General features: G+C 44.4%; 1 protein-coding gene across 2 annotated transcripts in view; it reads left to right on the top strand.

The window, feature by feature from the left end:
* LOC137434383 (uncharacterized) overlaps positions 1–25,377 on the top strand; it is a 175,722-nt gene that overhangs the window by 89,829 nt on the left and 60,516 nt on the right. For both annotated transcript variants that reach the window (XM_068127326.2, XM_068127325.2), the window contains exons 9-17: positions 13,473–13,499; positions 13,720–13,923; positions 16,436–16,462; positions 21,469–21,531; positions 22,110–22,184; positions 22,330–22,386; positions 22,536–22,667; positions 24,892–24,999; positions 25,128–25,199. In XM_068127326.2, coding sequence (XP_067983427.2) covers positions 13,473–13,499; positions 13,720–13,923; positions 16,436–16,462; positions 21,469–21,531; positions 22,110–22,184; positions 22,330–22,386; positions 22,536–22,667; positions 24,892–24,999; positions 25,128–25,199 — 765 coding nt within the window. The remainder of the gene's footprint in view (positions 1–13,472; positions 13,500–13,719; positions 13,924–16,435; positions 16,463–21,468; positions 21,532–22,109; positions 22,185–22,329; positions 22,387–22,535; positions 22,668–24,891; positions 25,000–25,127; positions 25,200–25,377) is intronic.

Genomic DNA, 25,377 nt, shown 5'->3' with positions numbered 1-25,377 from the left:
GAGGTCAACGAAACCCTTATTTTTTGAGTAACTTTGATCGGATCGTCTCCAAACTTCATGGGAATCTAGTATATGGTCCGGCGCTCAGCTGATTAGTTTTTGGTGGCGATCGGCCTTGACCTTCATGGTTAGCGCTGGAGGTCGAAAATTATTGACCCCAAGGTCAAATTTTGAAATCGTAGGTACCATATCGAGTAATACCTCATATGAATGCCCTTGATGAGTGCTTCCCAGATCTGTAAACAGTTTGACGCTATGACGTCATTTGATGACGTCATGACGAAAAAACGGAATTTTCATGAAAAAATTATTTCCTCAGTTCTCATCAAAATCTTTCAATATTTCATGTGCGTTGGTCATGAAGACATACTATTCACCATACGAAATTATTAAGGTCAAGGTCAAATGGCAAGATACGGTTCACCCTGTGGGTGACATATGTTCATTTTGTTTTTTTGTTTGTGGTTAATCATTTTTTTTCACGTTTAGATCACTCTGTAGACCACAGTTATTATTGGAAACTCCTGTAACTTCGCATATCAGAGTCCTATAGAGATACCCTTCAGCACACAAAATTTTGAAGGTCAAGGTCAAAGGTCAAGGTCACTTTGCGGTCAATCATGGAGGTCAACCAAACCCTTATTTTTTGAGTAACTTTGATCGGATCGTCTCCAAACTTCATGGGAATCTAGTATATGGTCCGGCGCTCAGCTGATTAGTTTTTGGTGGCGATCGGCCTTGACCTTCATGGTTAGCGCTGGAGGTCGAAAATTATTGACCCCAAGGTCAAATTTTGAAATCGTAGGTACCATATCGAGTAATACCTCATATGAATGCCCTTGATGAGTGCTTCCCAGATCTGTAAACAGTTTGACGCTATGACGTCATTTGATGACGTCATGACGAAAAAACGGAATTTTCATGAAAAAATTATTTCCTCAGTTCTCATCAAAATCTTTCAATATTTCATGTGCGTTGGTCATGAAGACATACTATTCACCATACGAAATTATTAAGGTCAAGGTCAAAGGTCAAGGTCACTTTGCGAAGTGAAGCTTTAGACATTTATAGGTCAAGGTCAAGCTTTAGACATTATATAAATGACGTCATTTGGTGACGTTATAAGGCAAACACGTATTTTTCAAGGTCACTCTCTAGAACGATTATCATCGGAATATCTCGTGGGCAGACATTCCTCAAAGAGTCGCTTCTAGTGGATAGCAGTTCTGTTCACCTCAGTGTGACCTGAAGCAAGTCACTCATGTTCACATTTTGGCAAGATACGGTTCACCCTGTGGGTGACATATGTTTATTATCTTGCCAAAACGAAGTTTTTGCAAGATGTATCAGTCAGCTTGTATGTTTGTTTGTTTGTTTGTTTGTTTTTTTGTTTGTTTTTTTGTTTGTGGTTAATCATTTTTTTTTCACGTTTAGATCACTCTGTAGACCACAGTTATTATTGGAAACTCCTGTAACTTCGCATATCAGAGTCCTATAGAGATACCCTTCAGCACACAAAATTTTGAAGGTCAAGGTCAAAGGTCAAGGTCACTTTGCGGTCAATCATGGAGGTCAACGAAACCCTTATTTTTTGAGTAACTTTGATCTTATGATCTCCAAACTTGGTGGGTATATAGGGTGTGGTATGGCGCTCAGCTGATTAGTTTTTGGTGTCGATCGGCCTTGACCTTCAAGGTCATTTTGAAGGTCATTCATTTGTTTGTGGTTAATCATTTTTTTTCACGTTTAGATCACTCTGTAGACCACAGTTATTATTGGAAACTCCTGTAACTTCGCATATCAGAGTCCTATAGAGATACCCTTCAGCACACAAAATTTTGAAGGTCAAGGTCAAAGGTCAAGGTCACTTTGTGGTCAATCATGGAGGTCGACGAAACACTAATTTTTTGAGTAACTTTGATCGGATCGTCTCCAAACTTCATGGGAATCTAGCATATGGTCCGGCGCTCAGCTGATTAGTTTTTGGTGGCGATCGGCCTTGACCTTCATGGTTAGTGCTGGAGGTCGAAAATTATTGACCCCAAGGTCAAATTTTGAAATCGTAGGTACCATATCGAGTAATACCTCATATGAATGCCCTTGATGAGTGCTTCCCAGATCTGTAAACAGTTTGACGCTATGACGTCATTTGATGACGTCATGACGAAAAAACGGAATTTTCATGAAAAAATTATTTCCTCAGTTCTCATCAAAATCTTTCAATATTTCATGTGCGTTGGTCATGAAGACATACTATTCACCATACGAAATTATTAAGGTCAAGGTCAAATGGCAAGATACGGTTCACCCTGTGGGTGACATATGTTCTTTTTTTGTTTTTTTGTTTTTTTGTTTGTGGTTAATCATTTTTTTTCACGTTTAGATCACTCTGTAGACCACAGTTATTATTGGAAACTCCTGTAACTTCGCATATCAGAGTCCTATAGAGATACCCTTCAGCACACAAAATTTTGAAGGTCAAGGTCAAAGGTCAAGGTCACTTTGCGGTCAATCATGGAGGTCAACCAAACCCTTATTTTTTGAGTAACTTTGATCGGATCGTCTCCAAACTTCATGGGAATCTAGTATATGGTCCGGCGCTCAGCTGATTAGTTTTTGGTGGCGATCGGCCTTGACCTTCATGGTTAGCGCTGGAGGTCGAAAATTATTGACCCCAAGGTCAAATTTTGAAATCGTAGGTACCATATCGAGTAATACCTAATATGAATGCCCTTGATGAGTGCTTCCCAGATCTGTAAACAGTTTGACGCTATGACGTCATTTGATGACGTCATGACGAAAAAACGGAATTTTCATGAAAAAATTATTTCCTCAGTTCTCATCAAAATCTTTCAATATTTCATGTGCGTTGGTCATGAAGACATACTATTCACCATACGAAATTATTAAGGTCAAGGTCAAAGGTCAAGGTCACTTGGCAAGATACGGTTCACCCTGTGGGTGACATATGTGCATTTTGTTTTTTTGTTTGTGGTTAATCATTTTTTTTCACGTTTAGATCACTCTGTAGACCACAGTTATTTATTGGAAACTCCTGTAACTTCGCATATCAGAGTCCTATAGAGATACCCTTCAGCACACAAAATTTTGAAGGTCAAGGTCAAAGGTCAAGGTCACTTTGTGGTCAATCATGGAGGTCAACGAAACCCTTATTTTTTGAGTAACTTTGATCGGATCGTCTCCAAACTTCATGGGAATCTAGTATATGGTCCGGCGCTCAGCTGATTAGTTTTTGGTGGCGATCGGCCTTGACCTTCATGGTTAGCGCTGGAGGTCGAAAATTATTGACCCCAAGGTCAAATTTTGAAATCGTAGGTACCATATCGAGTAATACCTCATATGAATGCCCTTGATGAGTGCTTCCCAGATCTGTAAACAGTTTGACGCTATGACGTCATTTGATGACGTCATGACGAAAAAACGGAATTTTCACATTTTGGCAAGATACGGTTCACCCTGTGGGTGACATATGTTTATTATTGTGTTATTTTGGCAGATGTGTTATTTTGGCGGATGTGTTAGTTTCGCGGATGTGTTAGTTTGGCGGATGTGTTATTTTGGCAGATGTGTTATTTTGGCGGATGTGTTAGTTTGGCGGATGTGTTATTTTGGCGGATGTGTTATTTTGGCGGATGTGTTATTTTGGCGGATGTGTTAGTTTGGCGGATGTGTTATTTTGGCAGATGTGTTATTTTGGCGGATGTGTTATTTTGGCGGATGTGTTGTTTTGGCGGATGTGTTAGTTTGGCGGATGTGTTATTTTGGCAGATGTGTTATTTTGGCGGATGTGTTAGTTTGGCAGATGTGTTGGTTTGGTGAATGTGTTGGTTTGGCAGATGTGTTGGTTTGGTGAATGTGTTGGTTTGGTGGATGTGTTGGTTTGGTGGATGTGTTAGTTTGGCGGATGTGTTAGTTTGGCGGATGTGTTAGTTTGGTGGATGTGTTAGTTTGGCAGATGTGTTGGTTTGGTGAATGTGTTGGTTTGGTGGATGTGTTGGTTTGGTGGATGTGTTAGTTTGGCGGATGTGTTAGTTTGGCGGATGTGTTAGTTTGGTGGATGTGTTAGTTTGGCAGATGTGTTAGTTTGGCGGATGTGTTGGTTTGGTGGATGTGTTAGTTTGGCGGATGTGTTAGTTTGGCGGATGTGTTAGTTTGGCGGATGTGTTAGTTTGGCAGATGTGTTGGTTTGGCGGATGTGTTGGTTTGGTGGATGTGTTAGTTTGGCGGATGTGTTAGTTTGGCGGATGTGTTAGTTTGGCGGATGTGTTAGTTTGGCGAATGTGTTGGTTTGGTGGATGTGTTAGTTTGGCGGATGTGTTGGTTTGGTGGATGTGTTAGTTTGGCGGATGTGTTAGTTTGGTGAATGTGTTGGTTTGGTGGATGTGTTAGTTTGGTGAATGTGTTGGTTTGGTGGATGTGTTAGTTTGGCGGATGTGTTGGTTTGGCGGATGTGTTGGTTTGGTGGATGTGTTGGTTTGGCGGATGTGTTGGTTTGGTGGATGTGTTGGTTTGGTGAATGTGTTGGTTTGGTGAATGTGTTGGTTTGGTGAATGTGTTGGTTTGGTGGATGTGTTAGTTTGGTGAATGTGTTGGTTTGGTGGATGTGTTAGTTTGGCGGATGTGTTGGTTTGGTGGATGTGTGAGTTTGGCGGATGTGTTGGTTTGGCGGATGTGTTAGTTTGGTGGATGTGTTAGTTTGGCGGATGTGTTAGTTTGGTGAATGTGTTGGTTTGGTGGATGTGTTAGTTTGGCGGATGTGTTGGTTTGGTGGATGTGTTAGTTTGGCGGATGTGTTAGTTTGGTGAATGTGTTGGTTTGGTGGATGTGTTAGTTTGGTGAATGTGTTGGTTTGGTGGATGTGTTAGTTTGGCGGATGTGTTAGTTTGGCGGATGTGTTGGTTTGGTGGATGTGTTGGTTTGGTGAATGTGTTGGTTTGGTGGATGTGTTGGTTTGGTGCATGTGTTGGTTTGGTGAATGTGTTAGTTTGGTGAATGTGTTGGTTTGGTGGATGTGTTAGTTTGGTGGATGTGTTAGTTTGGCGGATGTGTTGGTTTGGTGGATGTGTTGGTTTGGTGAATGTGTTGGTTTGGTGAATGTGTTGGTTTGGTGGATGTGTTGGTTTGGCGGATGTGTTGGTTTGGTGAATGTGTTGGTTTGGTGAATGTGTTGGTTTGGTGGGTGTGTTAGTTTGGCGGATGTGTTAGTTTGGCGGATGTGTTGGTTTGGTGGATATGTTAGTTTGGCGGATGTGTTAGTTTGGCGGATGTGTTGGTTTGGTGGATGTGTTAGTTTGGCGGATGTGTTGGTTTGTCGGATGTGTTAGTTTGGCGGATGTGTTGGTTTGGTGGCTGTGTTAGTTTGGCGGATGTGTTGGTTTGGTGCATGTGTTGGTTCGGTGGATGTGTTGGTTTGGTGGATGTGTTGGTTTGGTGGATGTGTTAGTTTGGCGGATGTGTTAGTTTGGCAGATGTGTTGGTTTGGTGGATGTGTTGGTTTGGTGGATGCGTTGGTTTGGTGGATGTGTTGGTTCGGTGGATGTGTTGGTTTGGTGGATGTGTTGGTTTGGTGGATGTGTTAGTTTGGCGGATGTGTTAGTTTGGCACATGTGTTGGTTTGGTGGATGTGTTAGTTTGGCGGATGTGTTAGTTTGGCGGATGTGTTAGTTTGGCAGATGTGTTGGTTTGGTGGATGTGTTAGTTTGGCGGATGTGTTAGTTTGGCGGATGTGTTGGTTTGGTGGATGTGTTGGTTCGGTGGATGTGTTGGTTCGGTGGATGTGTTGGTTCGGTGGATGTGTTGGTTGGGTGGGTGTGTTGGTTCGGTGGATGTGTTGGTTCGGTGGATGTGTTGGTTTGGTGGGTGTGTTGGTTTGGTAGATGTGTTAGTTTGGCGGATGTGTTAGTTTGGCAGATGTGTTGGTTTGGTGGATGTGTTGGTTTGGTGGATGCGTTGGTTTGGTGGATGTGTTGGTTTGGTGGCTGTGTTGGTTTGGCGGATGTGTTGGTTTGGTGGATGTGTTGGGTTGGTGGATGTTTTGGATTGGTGGATGTGTTGGTTTGGTGGATGTGTTGGTTTGGCGGATGTGTTGGTTTGACAGATGTGTTGGTTTGGCAGATATGTTAGTTTGGCAGATGTGTTGGTTTGGTGGATGTGTTGGTTCGGTGGATGTGTTGGTTTGGTGGATGTGTTGGTTTGGTGGATGTGTTGGTTCGGTGGATGTGTTGGTTTGGTGAATGTGTTGGTTTGGTGGATGTGTTGGTTTGGTGGATGTGTTAGTTTGGCGGATGTGTTAGTTTGGCGGATGTGTTAGTTTGGTGGATGTGTTAGTTTGGCGGATGTGTTAGTTTGGCGGATGTGTTGGTTTGGTGGATGTGTTAGTTTGGCGGATGTGTTAGTTTGGCGGATGTGTTAGTTTGGTGGATGTGTTAGTTTGGCGGATGTGTTGGTTTGGCGGATGTGTTGGTTTGGTGGATGTGTTAGTTTGGCGGATGTGTTAGTTTGGCGGATGTGTTAGTTTGGCGGATGTGTTAGTTTGGTGAATGTGTTGGTTTGGTGGATGTGTTAGTTTGGCGGATGTGTTAGTTTGGCGGATGTGTTGGTTTGGTGGATGTGTTGGTTTGGTGAATGTGTTGGTTTGGTGGATGTGTTAGTTTGGCGGATGTGTTAGTTTGGCGGATGTGTTGGTTTGGTGGATGTGTTAGTTTGGCGGATGTGTTGGTTTGTCGGATGTGTTAGTTTGGCGGATGTGTTAGTTTGGCGGATGTGTTGGTTTGGTGGATGTGTTAGTTTGGCGGATGTGTTGGTTTGGTGCATGTGTTGGTTCGGTGGATGTGTTGGTTTGGTGGATGTGTTGGTTTGGTGGATGTGTTAGTTTGGCGGATGTGTTAGTTTGGCAGATGTGTTGGTTTGGTGGATGTGTTGGTTCGGTGGATGTGTTGGTTTGGTGGATGTGTTGGTTCGGTGGATGTGTTGGTTTGGTGGATGTGTTGGTTTGGTGGATGTGTTAATTTGGCGGATGTGTTAGTTTGGCAGATGTGTTGGTTTGGTGGATGTGTTAGTTTGGCGGATGTGTTAGTTTGGCGGATGTGTTAGTTTGGCAGATGTGTTGGTTTGGTGGATGTGTTAGTTTGGCGGATGTGTTAGTTTGGCGGATGTGTTGGTTTGGCGGATGTGTTGGTTCGGTGGATGTGTTGGTTCGGTGGATGTGTTGGTTCGGTGGATGTGTTGGTTTGGTGGGTGTATTGGTTTGGTAGATGTGTTAGTTTGGCGGATGTGTTAGTTTGGTGGATGTGTTAGTTTGGCGGATGTGTTAGTTTGGCGGATGTGTTGGTTTGGTGGATGTGTTAGTTTGGCGGATGTGTTAGTTTGGCGGATGTGTTAGTTTGGCGGATGTGTTAGTTTGGCGGATGTGTTGGTTTGGCGGATGTGTTGGTTTGGCGGATGTGTTGGTTTGGTGGATGTGTTAGTTTGGCGGATGTGTTGGTTTGGCGGATGTGTTGGTTTGGTGGATGTGTTAGTTTGGCGGATGTGTTAGTTTGGCGGATGTGTTAGTTTGGCGGATGTGTTAGTTTGGCGGATGTGTTAGTTTGGCGAATGTGTTGGTTTGGTGGATGTGTTAGTTTGGTGGATGTGTTGGTTTGGTGGATGTGTTAGTTTGGCGGATGTGTTAGTTTGGCGGATGTGTTAGTTTGGCGAATGTGTTGGTTTGGTGGATGTGTTAGTTTGGCGGCTGTGTTGGTTTGGTGGATGTGTTAGTTTGGCGGATGTGTTAATTTGGTGAATGTGTTGGTTTGGTGGATGTGTTAGTTTGGTGGATGTGTTGGTTTGGTGGATGTGTTAGTTTGGCGGATGTGTTGGTTTGGCGGATGTGTTGGTTTGGTGGATGTGTTGGTTTGGTGAATGTGTTGGTTTGGTGAATGTGTTGGTTTGGTGAATGTGTTGGTTTGGTGGATGTGTTAGTTTGGTGAATGTGTTGGTTTGGTGGATGTGTTAGTTTGGCGGATGTGTTGGTTTGGTGGATGTGTGAGTTTGGCGGATGTGTTGGTTTGGCGGATGTGTTAGTTTGGTGGATGTGTTAGTTTGGCGGATGTGTTAGTTTGGCGGATGTGTTGGTTTGGTGGATGTGTTAGTTTGGCGGATGTGTTGGTTTGGTGGATGTGTTAGTTTGGCGGATGTGTTAGTTTGGTGAATGTGTTGGTTTGGTGGATGTGTTAGTTTGGTGAATGTGTTGGTTTGGTGGATGTGTTAGTTTGGCGGATGTGTTAGTTTGGCGGATGTGTTGGTTTGGTGGATGTGTTGGTTTGGTGAATGTGTTGGTTTGGTGGATGTGTTGGTTTGGTGAATGTGTTGGTTTGGTGGATGTGTTAGTTTGGTGAATGTGTTGGTTTGGTGGATGTGTTAGTTTGGCGGATGTGTTAGTTTGGCGGATGTGTTGGTTTGGTGGATGTGTTGGTTTGGTGAATGTGTTGGTTTGGTGAATGTGTTGGTTTGGTGGATGTGTTGGTTTGGCGGATGTGTTGGTTTGGTGAATGTGTTGGTTTGGTGAATGTGTTGGTTTGGTGGCTGTGTTAGTTTGGCGGATGTGTTAGTTTGGCGGATGTGTTGGTTTGGTGGATGTGTTAGTTTGGCGGATGTGTTGGTTTGTCGGATGTGTTAGTTTGGCGGATGTGTTAGTTTGGCGGATGTGTTGGTTTGGTGGATGTGTTAGTTTGGCGGATGTGTTGGTTTGGTGCATGTGTTGGTTCGGTGGATGTGTTGGTTTGGTGGATGTGTTGGTTTGGTGGATGTGTTAGTTTGGCGGATGTGTTAGTTTGGCGGATGTGTTGGTTTGGTGGATGTGTTGGTTCGGTGGATGTGTTGGTTTGGTGGATGTGTTGGTTCGGTGGATGTGTTAGTTTGGCGGATGTGTTGGTTTGTCGGATGTGTTAGTTTGGCGGATGTGTTGGTTTGGTGGCTGTGTTAGTTTGGCGGATGTGTTGGTTTGGTGCATGTGTTGGTTCGGTGGATGTGTTGGTTTGGTGGATGTGTTGGTTTGGTGGATGTGTTAGTTTGGCGGATGTGTTAGTTTGGCAGATGTGTTGGTTTGGTGGATGTGTTGGTTTGGTGGATGCGTTGGTTTGGTGGATGTGTTGGTTCGGTGGATGTGTTGGTTTGGTGGATGTGTTGGTTTGGTGGATGTGTTAGTTTGGCGGATGTGTTAGTTTGGCACATGTGTTGGTTTGGTGGATGTGTTAGTTTGGCGGATGTGTTAGTTTGGCGGATGTGTTAGTTTGGCAGATGTGTTGGTTTGGTGGATGTGTTAGTTTGGCGGATGTGTTAGTTTGGCGGATGTGTTGGTTTGGTGGATGTGTTGGTTCGGTGGATGTGTTGGTTCGGTGGATGTGTTGGTTCGGTGGATGTGTTGGTTGGGTGGGTGTGTTGGTTCGGTGGATGTGTTGGTTCGGTGGATGTGTTGGTTTGGTGGGTGTGTTGGTTTGGTAGATGTGTTAGTTTGGCGGATGTGTTAGTTTGGCAGATGTGTTGGTTTGGTGGATGTGTTGGTTTGGTGGATGCGTTGGTTTGGTGGATGTGTTGGTTTGGTGGCTGTGTTGGTTTGGCGGATGTGTTGGTTTGGTGGATGTGTTGGGTTGGTGGATGTTTTGGATTGGTGGATGTGTTGGTTTGGTGGATGTGTTGGTTTGGCGGATGTGTTGGTTTGACAGATGTGTTGGTTTGGCAGATATGTTAGTTTGGCAGATGTGTTGGTTTGGTGGATGTGTTGGTTCGGTGGATGTGTTGGTTTGGTGGATGTGTTGGTTTGGTGGATGTGTTGGTTCGGTGGATGTGTTGGTTTGGTGAATGTGTTGGTTTGGTGGATGTGTTGGTTTGGTGGATGTGTTAGTTTGGCGGATGTGTTAGTTTGGCGGATGTGTTAGTTTGGTGGATGTGTTAGTTTGGCGGATGTGTTAGTTTGGCGGATGTGTTGGTTTGGTGGATGTGTTAGTTTGGCGGATGTGTTAGTTTGGCGGATGTGTTAGTTTGGTGGATGTGTTAGTTTGGCGGATGTGTTGGTTTGGCGGATGTGTTGGTTTGGTGGATGTGTTAGTTTGGCGGATGTGTTAGTTTGGCGGATGTGTTAGTTTGGCGGATGTGTTAGTTTGGTGAATGTGTTGGTTTGGTGGATGTGTTAGTTTGGCGGATGTGTTAGTTTGGCGGATGTGTTGGTTTGGTGGATGTGTTGGTTTGGTGAATGTGTTGGTTTGGTGGATGTGTTAGTTTGGCGGATGTGTTAGTTTGGCGGATGTGTTGGTTTGGTGGATGTGTTAGTTTGGCGGATGTGTTGGTTTGTCGGATGTGTTAGTTTGGCGGATGTGTTAGTTTGGCGGATGTGTTGGTTTGGTGGATGTGTTAGTTTGGCGGATGTGTTGGTTTGGTGCATGTGTTGGTTCGGTGGATGTGTTGGTTTGGTGGATGTGTTGGTTTGGTGGATGTGTTAGTTTGGCGGATGTGTTAGTTTGGCAGATGTGTTGGTTTGGTGGATGTGTTGGTTCGGTGGATGTGTTGGTTTGGTGGATGTGTTGGTTCGGTGGATGTGTTGGTTTGGTGGATGTGTTGGTTTGGTGGATGTGTTAATTTGGCGGATGTGTTAGTTTGGCAGATGTGTTGGTTTGGTGGATGTGTTAGTTTGGCGGATGTGTTAGTTTGGCGGATGTGTTAGTTTGGCAGATGTGTTGGTTTGGTGGATGTGTTAGTTTGGCGGATGTGTTAGTTTGGCGGATGTGTTGGTTTGGCGGATGTGTTGGTTCGGTGGATGTGTTGGTTCGGTGGATGTGTTGGTTCGGTGGATGTGTTGGTTTGGTGGGTGTATTGGTTTGGTAGATGTGTTAGTTTGGCGGATGTGTTAGTTTGGTGGATGTGTTAGTTTGGCGGATGTGTTAGTTTGGCGGATGTGTTGGTTTGGTGGATGTGTTAGTTTGGCGGATGTGTTAGTTTGGCGGATGTGTTAGTTTGGCGGATGTGTTAGTTTGGCGGATGTGTTGGTTTGGCGGATGTGTTGGTTTGGCGGATGTGTTGGTTTGGTGGATGTGTTAGTTTGGCGGATGTGTTGGTTTGGCGGATGTGTTGGTTTGGTGGATGTGTTAGTTTGGCGGATGTGTTAGTTTGGCGGATGTGTTAGTTTGGCGGATGTGTTAGTTTGGCGGATGTGTTAGTTTGGCGAATGTGTTGGTTTGGTGGATGTGTTAGTTTGGTGGATGTGTTGGTTTGGTGGATGTGTTAGTTTGGCGGATGTGTTAGTTTGGCGGATGTGTTAGTTTGGCGAATGTGTTGGTTTGGTGGATGTGTTAGTTTGGCGGATGTGTTGGTTTGGTGGATGTGTTAGTTTGGCGGATGTGTTAATTTGGTGAATGTGTTGGTTTGGTGGATGTGTTAGTTTGGTGGATGTGTTGGTTTGGTGGATGTGTTAGTTTGGCGGATGTGTTGGTTTGGCGGATGTGTTGGTTTGGTGGATGTGTTGGTTTGGTGAATGTGTTGGTTTGGTGAATGTGTTGGTTTGGTGAATGTGTTGGTTTGGTGGATGTGTTAGTTTGGTGAATGTGTTGGTTTGGTGGATGTGTTAGTTTGGCGGATGTGTTGGTTTGGTGGATGTGTGAGTTTGGCGGATGTGTTGGTTTGGCGGATGTGTTAGTTTGGTGGATGTGTTAGTTTGGCGGATGTGTTAGTTTGGCGGATGTGTTGGTTTGGTGGATGTGTTAGTTTGGCGGATGTGTTGGTTTGGTGGATGTGTTAGTTTGGCGGATGTGTTAGTTTGGTGAATGTGTTGGTTTGGTGGATGTGTTAGTTTGGTGAATGTGTTGGTTTGGTGGATGTGTTAGTTTGGCGGATGTGTTAGTTTGGCGGATGTGTTGGTTTGGTGGATGTGTTGGTTTGGTGAATGTGTTGGTTTGGTGGATGTGTTGGTTTGGTGAATGTGTTGGTTTGGTGGATGTGTTAGTTTGGTGAATGTGTTGGTTTGGTGGATGTGTTAGTTTGGCGGATGTGTTAGTTTGGCGGATGTGTTGGTTTGGTGGATGTGTTGGTTTGGTGAATGTGTTGGTTTGGTGAATGTGTTGGTTTGGTGGATGTGTTGGTTTGGCGGATGTGTTGGTTTGGTGAATGTGTTGGTTTGGTGAATGTGTTGGTTTGGTGGCTGTGTTAGTTTGGCGGATGTGTTAGTTTGGCGGATGTGTTGGTTTGGTGGATGTGTTAGTTTGGCGGATGTGTTGGTTTGTCGGATGTGTTAGTTTGGCGGATGTGTTAGTTTGGCGGATGTGTTGGTTTGGTGGATGTGTTAGTTTGGCGGATGTGTTGGTTTGGTGCATGTGTTGGTTCGGTGGATGTGTTGGTTTGGTGGATGTGTTGGTTTGGTGGATGTGTTAGTTTGGCGGATGTGTTAGTTTGGCGGATGTGTTGGTTTGGTGGATGTGTTGGTTCGGTGGATGTGTTGGTTTGGTGGATGTGTTGGTTCGGTGGATGTGTTGGTTTGGTGGATGTGTTGGTTTGGTGGATGTGTTAGTTTGGCGGATGTGTTAGTTTGGCACATGTGTTGGTTTGGGGGATGTGTTAGTTTGGCGGATGTGTTAGTTTGGCGGATGTGTTGGTTTGGTGGATGTGTTGGTTTGGTGGATGTGTGGGGTTGGTGGATGTGTTGGATTGGTGGATGTGTTGGTTTGGTGGATGTGTTGGTTTGGCGGATGTGTTGGTTTGGTGGATGTGTTGGGTTGGTGGATGTGTTGGATTGGTGGATGTGTTGGTTTGGTGGATGTGTTGGTTTGGCGGATGTGTTGGTTTGGTGGATGTGTTGGGTTGGTGGATGTGTTGGATTGGTGGATGTGTTGGTTTGGTGGATGTGTTGGTTCGGTGGATGTGTTGGTTCGGCGGATGTGTTGGTTCGGCGTTTTTGTTCGTTTGGTGGATGTGCTTATTTGGTGGATGTATTGGTTTGGTGGATGTGTTACTTTGGCGGATGTGTTGGTATTGTGTTGAAGGTCGCCTTCCACTGATGAAGGTCGCCCGAGAATATTGTTGCCATTGGTGACCCAGATGCCCGCACTGTCAAGAAATTTCTGCGGCGCACCTTCAAGAGCTCAACCTCGGCAAAGAAAGTTAGATGGGAATAATTGAGGCAGTAGTATAATATAGTAGTTATTCTTATTAATGGCCACAAGTGAGTGCAAGCAGGCAGAGCAGCCAGCTTAAACGCCATATTTAATTTTCTTTGTCCTACACTCTCTATGACGGATGAAGCAACAAACGCAGGATCCAAATGGCTGAATAAGTAACATTTCCACAGGTGAACAATTTCCACAGGTACTAACATGGTTTTAAGAAAAGATGACACAACCCCATGTTCTCGGGCAATCTTCGGCAATTTTAAGCAAATAAAGAAGAAAAAAAACAAGTTCAATCATCAATGTTTGTGTTTTATTTTGCAGGGATATAAAGGAGATCCTGGACTTAAGGTATACCATGCTGGAACACCATATATACATTTACATAATCATTATATTAGCAAACACTGAATTAATCAATATAAAATCAGAACTGTCTTCCTTATTTTTGAACCCAATATTATACAATTATTCTCATTATGGTCAAAACGTAAATATAAAATCCAGGTTATAGTGATGTATTGATGGTGACCATTTTCTTTTCATTAATATTTAAATTTTTGTGCTTTAGGGTTCTGCTGGCTTTGGATACCCAGGGTCTAAAGGAGCCAAAGGGGACTCTGGTCCTCCAGGCATAACTGGAGCCATCGGACCACCAGGCCCAGCCACAATTCTGCAGCGCACCGACGGCTCAACCACCCAAATAGTGCAAGGTCCAATGGGTCAACAAGGTCCAGTTGGACCACCTGGACCCAGGGGGTCTGATGGGATTCAAGTAAGTACTCGTTTTGTGCACCTTCCTCATGGCATAATTGCATGATATAGAAGTAAAAGTACGTACACATGTACTATTAAGCACCTGTTAAGCACCTGGGTTAGTGGGTTAGTGTTTCCGCCTTGAGTCTGGGAGGTTGATGGTTCAAACCCTGGCCGACTCATACCAAGGACTCTTTTTTTAATGGTTCTTGCTGGTTCCTTTGCTTGACACTTAGAACTTACAAGCACAGAGCATGGACAAACAATGCTGGGAAGGCAATGGCAAACCACCCAGTGTAACCCTTACTAAGAAACTGCTTTGGCAGCACCAGTATGGTACACCAAATGAAGTCAAGCCAATGTACTGTATATACCTATATAAATGTAAGGTGCGTGATTGTGTCTGAGTGGTGCGGAGGAACCTCACGGGTGGCAGAACTATAGTTGGTAGCTCCTCAGACAAACGGCCAGACAGCCTAATTAGCCTGCTGTCGACCAAGAACAGCGGAGGCAAACACAGGCGTTCCACCCCAAATGTGGGAGCAGTATTCCATCACGCAAAATGATATGTTTGTGATGATCAATTGAATAGCCTCGAGTAAATATGCTTCGGGCTGAAAGAATGGCCTAGAGGTACTCACACTCTGTCTAATCTAGCCTGTCTAGCCTGAGTTTGAATCCTGACCCAGTTATAAACTGCCATCCTGGTGTTTCACAGGTTGGGTGATTCATCAATGTGTGTGCCGTCCTTCGGATGGACGTTAAACCGGGTGGGTGGCATTGGTTGGTGGGTGTTAAAGATCCCATGTTGTCCATGGAGAGTAGGTGAGCTTTCTCTGGCACCCTGAAGAAATTCCAAAATTGCCCGAGTCAGAGTGGCGACCCAACCAGGATTGTCGCCGAGTAACGACTTCAGCACCAACGCTCTCTTATATCAAATATATAAAGCTCTTTCTAACCACTGAATGACTGATATTAATGTTGGGTACCTTACGGGTGTCGGACAAAGCTGAAATTTGGTGTGCCGATTGCCATCGAAGTCGGTACACCAGGAAAAGTCACAGAACCGTCGGAAAGCGTCCGTAAATGAAAATTTACATTTAAAAAACGTAAATGCATACTGTATGGTGTATGTAAGCAAAATAAAAACCAAAAAAATACCTCGATCGATATCTAGCATTTGAAAATTGTAACTTCTATAACTGTAAACTGTGAAATAAAAATCGCAATTGAAATTTACATAAAAACCGGAAACGTGTCTGTAAAATAAGTAAATAAACAAACTTTACATTGATATCTGGCAGCAGGTCAGTGATGCTTGCCTATTAATCATAAAGCTTCTATTTATTATGTACGTACGTACGGAGCACGGTTTGTTAGTGATTACACAATGTGTAAACTATAGTGATTAGTATGGAATACAGTTTACCTCTTGAGCATTTGATCACGACACCAAATTTTAATTTAATTTCTGTCAACATGACGACGTTTACTTTCTTACGTTTATGTCTTTTGTTTTTATGCTGCGTTTTAAATATCAATGAATATAGTGACTTTAACGGTAAAGTCCATGGGCAGGAACGGGATAACTCGGTCAATATTGCACTTCAATGTCTGAGTTCAATTACCACCGGGGACAAACTTCAACATAACTTCCATTCTGGTGGAAGGTAATGAATGGGTACTGTATGTATCAAAGAGCACATCATTCTGTCGAAGGGGCAATCTTTGGGCTCTCCTTGTATGCTAACTGTTTAAAGACCTGTCTGTCCCTGGAAAACTGCTAATTGTCTGTCTGTCTGTGTGTATCAAGCACAAGCACTGGGCTTGTTACCTCCGCCACCAAAGGTGGATGGAGGTTATGTTTACACCCCTGTCTGTCTGTCTGTTTGTCCATTTGTGACAAAATATCTCAAAACGTTGTGGATGGATTCGGACGAAATCTGGCAGAGATGTATTGTATGTCACAAGGACGAAATGATTAGATTTTGGTGAAGATCCGGATTCGGATCCGGCTACTAGAATTTTAAAAGTGATTCTTCACCATTGGGAGATAGGGACAAAAACGATATATAGCAGGATATCTCAAAACGTTGTGGACCGATTTGAACGAAACTTGCTGGACTGGTTGGGTGTCTGACAAGGACAAATAGTTTCGATTTTGGTGAAGATCTGAATATGGATTCGGATATGAGAATTATTTAATTTATAAGTGATTCTTCACCATTTGGAGATCGGACCAAAAATGATACATAGCGGGATATCTCAAAAGGTTATGGATGGATTTGGACGAAACTTGTTGGAGAGATTGTGTGTGTGACGAGGAAGAATGGATTCGATTTTGGTGAAGATCCGGATCCGGATCCACCGAGTGGAATTTTTAAGTGATTCTTCACCATTGAGTGATATGGCCAACCAGGTGGAGGTATGCTCTCTACTGAGTGCCGTTGTAGTTTATCAAGTTTTCCAAAGTTTATCAATAAACCAAAGTTTATTACCATGCTGTTGCTTCTTTTTTCCCCCCACCACAGGGAGACCCTGGAGAAGATGGGTTACCGGTGAGTCTTCGTTACTCTTTGCATACACCCTTGATGTAAAGCATTTCTTGAGTACATTCGCTTCCAAAAATAATTTTTGGGTAAACTCATAGAGCTGATACATACAGCTCTGTGATACATACAAAATAACTCACAAAATGCCATCTTCATGATAGTTTGATTTATCACATCACGTGACTTTTGGATTGTTACAAATATTTTTGAAAATTAGGAACAACAAAAGTGGTTTTAAATGATGTTTCTAAGGTTACTGTTGTTGCAATCACACAATAATAAATCCTATTAAAGTGTGACACGAGAATGAATCCTGACTTACACTGGAGTGCTGGGCCTCTGCGAATCCCAGGCGATTCACCTCATTGTCACTGGGCCATGACCCAAGAGTCGTCTGGTTTGTCTCAATCGATTGAATTTCACATGGGACTTGCGCACCGATGACCTCTCCAACCTGAATGATTACCGCGTAATCAGCACCGAGTACAATAGGGTCTTTTTCCCCAAGTGAATCACCGACGACCTACCAAAAGCCATTGATGTCACACCTGTGTTTCTCCAGATATATGTAATTGATTTTGGCAGATTTGACTTTATACCAACATTCTGTATATTTACCTTCGCCAGAGGAGAGGATATTGCATTTGAGTCCGTTTGTTTGTTTGTCTGTTTGTTTGTTTGTCCGCACAGAATAAATATGATTTTCTCTGCAACCGTTGGTCCGATTGACAGGAAATTTTCACCATAGGTGCAACACCACCTGTAAAATTTTTAATGATAATTATGACGTCATAGGTCACGTGGTTCGGCCTCTATCTTGGAAAAAACCGAAAAAATTATGCACCTCTATATCTCCGAAAGCGCTGAATAGAAAAAATTGAGACATGGCTCATTGTAAAGAACTCTCCATGGGGAATAAAATATGTTAATGATGATAGGTGCCTCCATTATGACGTCATAATTCGACAAGTACAAAACTTCATCCGATCAAGATGAAATTTCTTGAGCGTCATCTAGGGATAAATTTGGCAGAGAAAAAATAATGATGACGTCATCAGTCACTTGGTTCGGCCGCCATAATTGTTTTAACACAAAAGCCTTAAATAATAATAATAATAATTCATTTATTTTGTATAGCGCTTTTCCAGAAGCCCAAAGGCGCTTTGACAGAGTGGAAAACATAATGCATAACAATACATGAAAACAACAATTGCAAAAAGACAAGAATCAAGAAAACAAACAGCAGCGATATACGGCATATATATAAGACAAGAATCAAAAAGACAAGACAAGAATCAATAGGGAAATATTTAAAGCAAAAGGAGGGAGAAGGAGAAGAGATAGTCAGGGGTTAAATGCTGTGGGTTGAATGTTGAATGCAGCGTTGAACAGGTGGGTCTTTAGTGATGTTTTGAATGTGGTGAGTGAGGAGGAGTCTCTGATGGTGTGAGGTAGTGAGTTCCAGAGGGTGGGAGCAGCGATGGAGAAGGCCCTGTCCCCCCAGGATCTGAATTTGGTCCGGATGGAGGGGGTCAGGAGGTTGGTACCAGCAGAGCGGAGGTTGCGGGTGGGAGTGTGTCTGGAGAGGAGGTCAGCCAGGTAGGATGGGGCCAGGTTATGGAGGGCTTTGTATGTCAAGAGGAGGATTTTGTACTGGATTCTCTGGGGGATGGGGAGCCAGTGAAGCTTGTAAAGGACGGGGGTGATGTGGTCACGGGTCCGGGAATGAGTGAGTAGACGGGCAGCGGAGTTCTGAATGTATTGGAGTTTATTGGTGATTTTTGAGGGTGAACCATAGAGGAGGCTATTGCAGTAGTCCAGACGGGAGGTGATGAAGGCGTGGATGAGGGTTTCTGCAGCCGTGGAGGAGAGGGATGAGCGGAGACGGGCAATGTTTTTCAGGTGAAAGAAGGCTGACTTTGTGATCTGTTTAGTGTATTTGTCGAAGGAAAGGGTTTGGTCAAAGATGACGCCAAGATTCCGGATGTGAGGGGAGGTGGATACTGGGATACCGTCGATGTTGAGGGCAAAGTTATGGGTGGATTTTGTGAGCGTTTTTGGGCCAATGATGATTATTTCAGATTTATCACAGTTAAGCTTGAGGAAGTTGATTTGAAGCCAGGATTTTATTTCAGTGATGCAGTTTGTCAGGATAGAGTGGGTGTCGGTGGAGACGGACTTGGTGGAGATGAAAAGCTGGATATCATCGGCGAAGCAGTGGAATTGGAGACCATGACGGCGGATTAAGTGACCGAGCGGGGACAGGTAAAGGATGAAGAGGAGGGGGCCAAGAACTGAACCTTGGGGGACACCTTGGGGGAGGGGAGCAGTGGGGGATTTGCAGTTATTGATGGAGATGAACTGGCATCTGTCAGAGAGGTATGATTTAATCCAAGAGAGGGCAGTGCCGGTGACGTTAAAGGTGGATTCAAGTCGGGTGAGGAGGATAGTGTGATCGATGGTGTCAAAGGCAGCGCTGAGGTCGAGGAGGACGAGAATGTTGAGGTTGCCAGCGTCAGAGGAGAGGAGAAGGTCGTTGGTGATTTTGAGGAGAGCAGTTTCAGTACTGTGGTTGGAGCGGAATCCGGATTGGAATGTTTCATACAAGTTATTGGCAGAGAGATGATGTTTGAGTTGAGTGGCTACAGCGCGTTCCAAAACTTTTGACAGAAAGGGTAGGTTGGAGATGGGTCTGAAGTTGTTTAGGGTGTCAGGGTTTAGACCAGGTTTTTTTAGAATGGGGGTAACAGCAGCAATTTTGAGGGAAGGTGGGACGATGCCTGTAGACAGGGAGGAGTTTATTGTTGCAATGATAAGTGGAGAGAGAGCAGGGAGGGAGGCTTTGACAAAGCTGGAGGGGATGGGGTCAAGAGTGCAGGTGGCAGTTTTCATTCCTATGAGGAGTTCAGAGAGGTCAGTAGGAGAGATTGGGGAGAACCGAGACAGGGGATGGCAGGACAAGGGGGGGCAGGTGGTTGGAGGGGGAGCGGGTGCGGCGGTGGTCAAGCTGTTGTAGATGTTGTCAATTTTGCGTTGGAAGAAAGAGAGGAAGGAGATGCAGTTGTCTACTGTGAATGACTGGGTGGTGGTGTTCAGGGGGCGGAGGAGTTTGTTTATTGTCGAGAAGAGTGCTTTTGGGTTTCCGGAGCCAGAGTGGATAATTTGAGAGTAGTAGGCAGAGCGGGCGCGGGAGAGGGCATCTTTGTAGTGTTGTATGTGGTCCTTGTAGGCTTGGGAGTGAACTGTGAGACCCGTTTTATTGCGGAGTCTTTCAAGTTGGCGAGCACGAGTTTTCATCAGGTGGAGTTCAGGGGTAAACCAGGGAGCAGAATGGGTGAAAGAAACTGTTTTGGTTTTTGCAGGCGCAAGCTGGTCAAGGCAGGAGGAGAGAGTGTGGTTGTAGTAGTCAGTGAGGTCGGAAGGGGTGTGGAGGTCAATGAAGGGAGAAGTGGACATTTTTTCAGAGAGGGTGGATGAGAATGAGGTAGGTGAAAGAGCGTTTAGCTTACGGAAGTTGATTGTGCGATAATGCCTTGGTGTTGGGGCGGGGATGTTGATGGTCAGAGTGATGGCTAAGTGGTCAGAGAGGGTGAGGTCGGAGCCATAGAGATGGTGCAAATTTAATCCAGTGGAGCAGACAAGGTCCAAAATGTGACCACGGATATGGGTAGGAAAGTCGACATGTTGAGTGAGGTTAAAGCAGGTGAGTAAATCAGTGAAGTCAGTGGTTATTGTGGAGTCAGTGGAGTCCATGTGGATATTGAAATCACCAAGGAGGAGGATTGAGGGGGAGAGGGAACATAGCTGGGTCAGAAAGTAGGAGAAGTCAGACAGGAATGATGGGTGTGGTTTGGGAGGGCGGTAGACGACAGCCATGACTGACTGCGTGTGACCAGAGAGTTTTAAAGCCAGGTGTTCAAATGATGGAGCAGATGAGATGGAGATGAGGTTGGTCTTGATGTCTTGACGGTGGATAACGGCAATTCCACCACCTCGGCCCTCCGAGCGTGGTTTATTGACGTAGGAATATCCACTGGGTGTGGTGAGGTTGAGTGTGTAGTAGTCCAGAGGTTGTTGCCAGGTTTCGGTGAGACAGAGAAAGTCCAGTTTGTTATCCAGGATGTATTCGTTCAGGATGAGGCATTTATTGTTGAGGGACCGGGTGTTGAACAGGGTGAGCTTGATGTTGTTTTGAACAGCAGGGATGAATTCAGGTGATTTAGCCAGGGTTCGTAGGCAAGAGGTGCGATCGTGTGGGTTGCTGTGACCAGGTGCGCTGGGACGAAGAGTGAGAGTGCGCTGAGCCGACCAGAGGACGGGGATGGAGTGACCTGATTGCAAATAAACAAACTTGCGACCGGAGCCACGGTGAATGTACCTGGGTCGTCGGAGGAGTCCATTTGATTTGATGGCAGAGATGCATGATGGGGTGGAGCGGGTATTGAGCAGAAGAAGCCTTGCGGCGGAGTACTTCAGAGCCATGCCAGGCAGGAGCGAAGGGACGAGTACGAGGCCAAGGTCGAGGAGGCAAAGCGGCAAACGCAGCGGCAAACGACTGCAGCCGCTAATCAAGACCACAGCGGCAAACAAGGCCACAAGGCCACCGGCAAACAAGGCCACGGACACAAACAACGGGAGCGGGCCTTTCGAATTCCGTATTCCGTACCATCAAAAGCAGATTCCGTTATCCAGCCGGAGAACACGCGGCACGTGCGGGTGTGAAAAGGCAGGACAGGTGTGAGATGTCAGGTCAGAAAGGTAGAAGCAGATCCTGTACATCCATCCAGTCGGAGAAGCGGCGAATATGCAACGCCAGCGTCCTCTCGCAACCGAACCCGGAACCAAAACCACTGAAAACACATCCTGGCGAGGGTCTGCAATCTGATTGCTCCTTCTAGTTTTCCCTTGCAATTACTGTCATTTTTATTACTCATTCATTGTATAATATTCTTCTGCATTTTCTGATTTTTTTTGTACTTTCCACAAAATATTCCTTTTGTCATTGTTTTTAGGGGGAAAAGGGCCAGCCAGGAATGCCAGGAACGCCAGGAAGCATGGGCCATAAAGGAAATAAGGTTGGTGATATTGAGGTTATGGTTTTTAGATATATAAATGTAGATTTCTTTCTTTCAAATCGAATCATACTTTTAAGATGTCTTATTGCAATCATTTGTTATGAAAAAAACCCACTATCACAAGTTGTTAAATGGAGCCAGGATTGACTCGCTCATCATGGTTAATTTAAACCTCGTCTCTACTATCAATTATTATTGTTCAGAACTATAGTTGAAGTGGAACGAAACTTCATGTTTCTTATTAGCAGAAGCTCAACGATGTGTACCTCCTGACCCATGTCGCCCCCTGCTGTTCTTCTTCCACCTGATAAATAAGTGTATGTCAGGTTGGATTGGTGTTTTGGTGTGGATGGAGTTGTATTGTGGCCATTTAGATTGCTTGTGGATTGGGTGATTGACTTGGGTTTGGTGGGTGTGGATGTGGCACAGGCATGATGGGCCTATTGGCCTCCCTCTGCGTCGAGATTTCCTGTATGTCCTTGTATGACTTATCAGATGAATATCACGTGCTTTTGCTCGTGCATTTTTATTTTACTTCTTACATTATATTTTATGATTTGGTTAATCATGTGATGCAGGGACCCCCTGGTGTTGGAATACCTGGCCCACCTGGTCCTCCTGGCGTACCCGGCCGATTATCATCACATGGAGACGTAAGGGTTTGCTTGTGCAATCAAAACTATTTTATTTTCATGTTTCTATCATGTAATGTCTCCATCAAGCTTATATTATGTTATCATTGGACATTGATAATTGTCACATTTTTCCGCAATACTGTTATTCTTCGTTTGGTTTCAGAACACTGGTAGAATTGATGGTTCTGGATACCCAGATGATGAAGATGATGTCATAAGGGTGAGTCATTTGGATCAAACTTTGTAAATTGTGTAACATGATTACATTATATTAATATTAATATGATTTGGTGCATTCCATCTTAAGGATTTTTGAACAATATTCATGCTTTTGAGCATTTAACCTGTGTCATATTTGCCTTGTGTCAGGGCCCACCTGGTCCTCCTGGCCTACCTGGTCCTCATGGTACTCCTGGGTTGCCAGGTATTCCGGGAAAACCTGGCACTCTTGATTCAAGTGGAACAGGTAGTTCCGGCCGGCCTGGATTACCGGGAGTCAAGGTATGAAAACATCTGTAGAGCTCCTCAAACATGTGTTCCTGATTTTTATAGGGCTCTAACTTTTTGGGAACAATGCTGGTCATTGTTTTATTCCCCCGCTTGCACCATAATGAGCCCGTCAAATACCGATCGGCAGTATAATTGTACATACTTGAGTAATAGGAATCCAAGAATCACTGAAAAGACGAACAGGTCAGCGATAAGTAAAAAAAAAACCCCAAAAGAGTTTTTTTTTTTTTTTTTTTTTTTTACAAAAATACCACTTGTTTCTCGTCACAACTACTCCCACGCTCTCATTTACCATAGTACAGTTATCAATGCTGCAACAAATCTCCAGGTAAGCAAGTTCAGCATTTAAAAAACGAGGCTTTGCCTTCAGCTTGAGGAGAAAGAAAAGAGCAAATGACTTACTGACAGCGGCCTCGACAACACTTTTTGGTACAACTATCGGGGATGCCTCTTCGTGGTGGTTGTACCCCTCAACGCAAGTCTGGGGCCAAATCCTCCCCATTCATTCCAGCTGCCCGGATTCGTCAGGACAGCGCCGTCATGGTCAAAGTGCCAATCAGTCCCCATGGACCAGCCCTTTCCTTCTTGTCTCTGTCTCTTCTCTCCCTCTGTCCTGATTTCGTGTAGGCAGGGGTACACCATCCTGGATTTGGGGAATCTCCGGGTCGTTCTTCTGAGTGCGATCGGTTGTCTCCGTGCTGTGGGCTTGTATCAAGAGAACTGTCCAGGGATATACAACAACAACAATTTTTGGAAGACCTTTAGTGATGAATGCTTGTAGAAGTGGCAATTGATTGATATACGTAGATTGTGAAAGGGTGATGTATATACAACTACCTTTACTTTTATTTGTATTACACGTATAAAAACATCCTTTATTTTGGACTATTAAGCCTGGTCTGTTAGGGTGCTGGCTTGGGATCCCAGGATCCTGGGTTTGAATCCCGGTCCGATTCTAAATCGGGGTGCACACCGGGACCATTCATCCCAGCAAGCTGGTACTCAATTTTCCGACCTCGGAAGGATGACAGGCTGAGTCAACCCCCTTGCGTTAATGCAGCGATCGACCGGGATTTGAACTCAGGATCGTGGGATCCCAAGCCGGCACCCTGACCGCTAAGGCAACAGCAAGTGGGACCTTTGAACGACCAAAAAAAACAACTGAAGTGACTCGTGTAATCGTGGAACTAAAAGATTGATTACTTTTGTCAATGAATGGGGTTGTTGCAGGTTTGAACTTAGCATTTTCACATTTGCACTCAAGTAGATGAATGATGCTTTTGGTTATGTTGATGCCGGCATCACCCTGTTGGCATCCACATGCTCCAAGCTGGGAGTGTAATTCCATATAATGTGTATTAATATTATACTTACACATTATAATCCTGGAATTCTTATCACTTTCTCCTTGTTGCAAATAGTTCTGAAAATACCGAAATTAGGATCAGCAAGTTTATAGCCAATCAGTGGTTCAGTTATAAAGTACATGAAAAATCATCGCAGTAATCTCAACAAAAGGGTTTACGCAACTTTTGTGCTTCCTGTTCATAGCTAGGGTTATCTCCATTGGTCAATGATTGTTCCATGAGACATTGGTGCTTTTAAAGGCTAATCCAAATTGAAGAGATGTATCATTATGCAAATACCATGTCAGTGTCATTGTGGGCTGGTAGGATGGCCCAGAGGTATGCGCACTCGCCTGGTCTAGCCTGGTCTTTCTGAAGAGTAACATCGCGGGCATTCACGAAGAGCAATCTTCGAAGAGCAAAACGCAAACGAACTTCTTCACGAAGAGCAAAGAGACATGAAGAGCAATCGCGGGCATTCTGAACAAATTACAAATTCCTGCCCTAACCAGCAGAGGGCATTGCATCATCGGCACAGCCACGCCCTCAGTCAATGATGCTACCCCCGCAGCCTTGTGTTGCTTATGAATGAAGAAGAAGAAGCCTCATTGTACATACCTTGGCATTGCCACCAAACATAATTTTGTTAAAATTGATATTAAAATATTTCTGCTTGGCATTCTGCACATGGTTTTGCATTATGGCTTTCATCATCATCATCATCATCCTCATCGTCATCATCATCATCATCATCATCATCAAGCAATTTGCTTCTCGGGATTGACGCCACCTTCTTTAAATTTTTGTATTGTATTTGAAGAAGGAATTGCATGTTGATTGATTGATTGATCATTTGTTTATCCATTCAGGGAGAACAAGGACAGCCAGGTCTACCAGGATCAACAGGCCTCGCTGGTCTACCAGGCCCTATTGGACCTCCTGGGCCTCCAGGACCTGTTGGGGGTCATGTCAATGTTGTAAGCACAGTGACCTCACCGACAATTTCACGCTTGTTCCGTTGTCGCTCATCTTTGCTCATCACAATATATAAACCGTGAAAGTCCGTAGATTATTTTCATCTGTCAATCACTTCTTATCACCATAGGACCAGGAGGGTTCAGGTGTGTTTGCAGGCGAGCCCGGAATGCCGGGGTTACCTGGACCTACTGGAATATCGGTAATTTCAATTTCTCTTTCTTCACCAACAAGTTCTTAAACTTTTGTTTCTTTTTCCTAAAAATTTTTTTTTTTAATGTTGAGATTTGACTCTTTCTATATTTGACCTTGACTCACCATGTTGGAATTCCGTCATCACCATATTTACTACATCTTACCTCTTCTGTACCCCTCCTCTC

This window comes from Myxine glutinosa, chromosome 10, assembly GCF_964187855.1.
Source record: "Myxine glutinosa chromosome 10, kmMyxGlut1.1, whole genome shotgun sequence".
Classification (NCBI taxonomy): domain Eukaryota; kingdom Metazoa; phylum Chordata; class Myxini; order Myxiniformes; family Myxinidae; genus Myxine; species Myxine glutinosa.
This window is presented reverse-complemented; position numbering and strand designations above follow the sequence as displayed.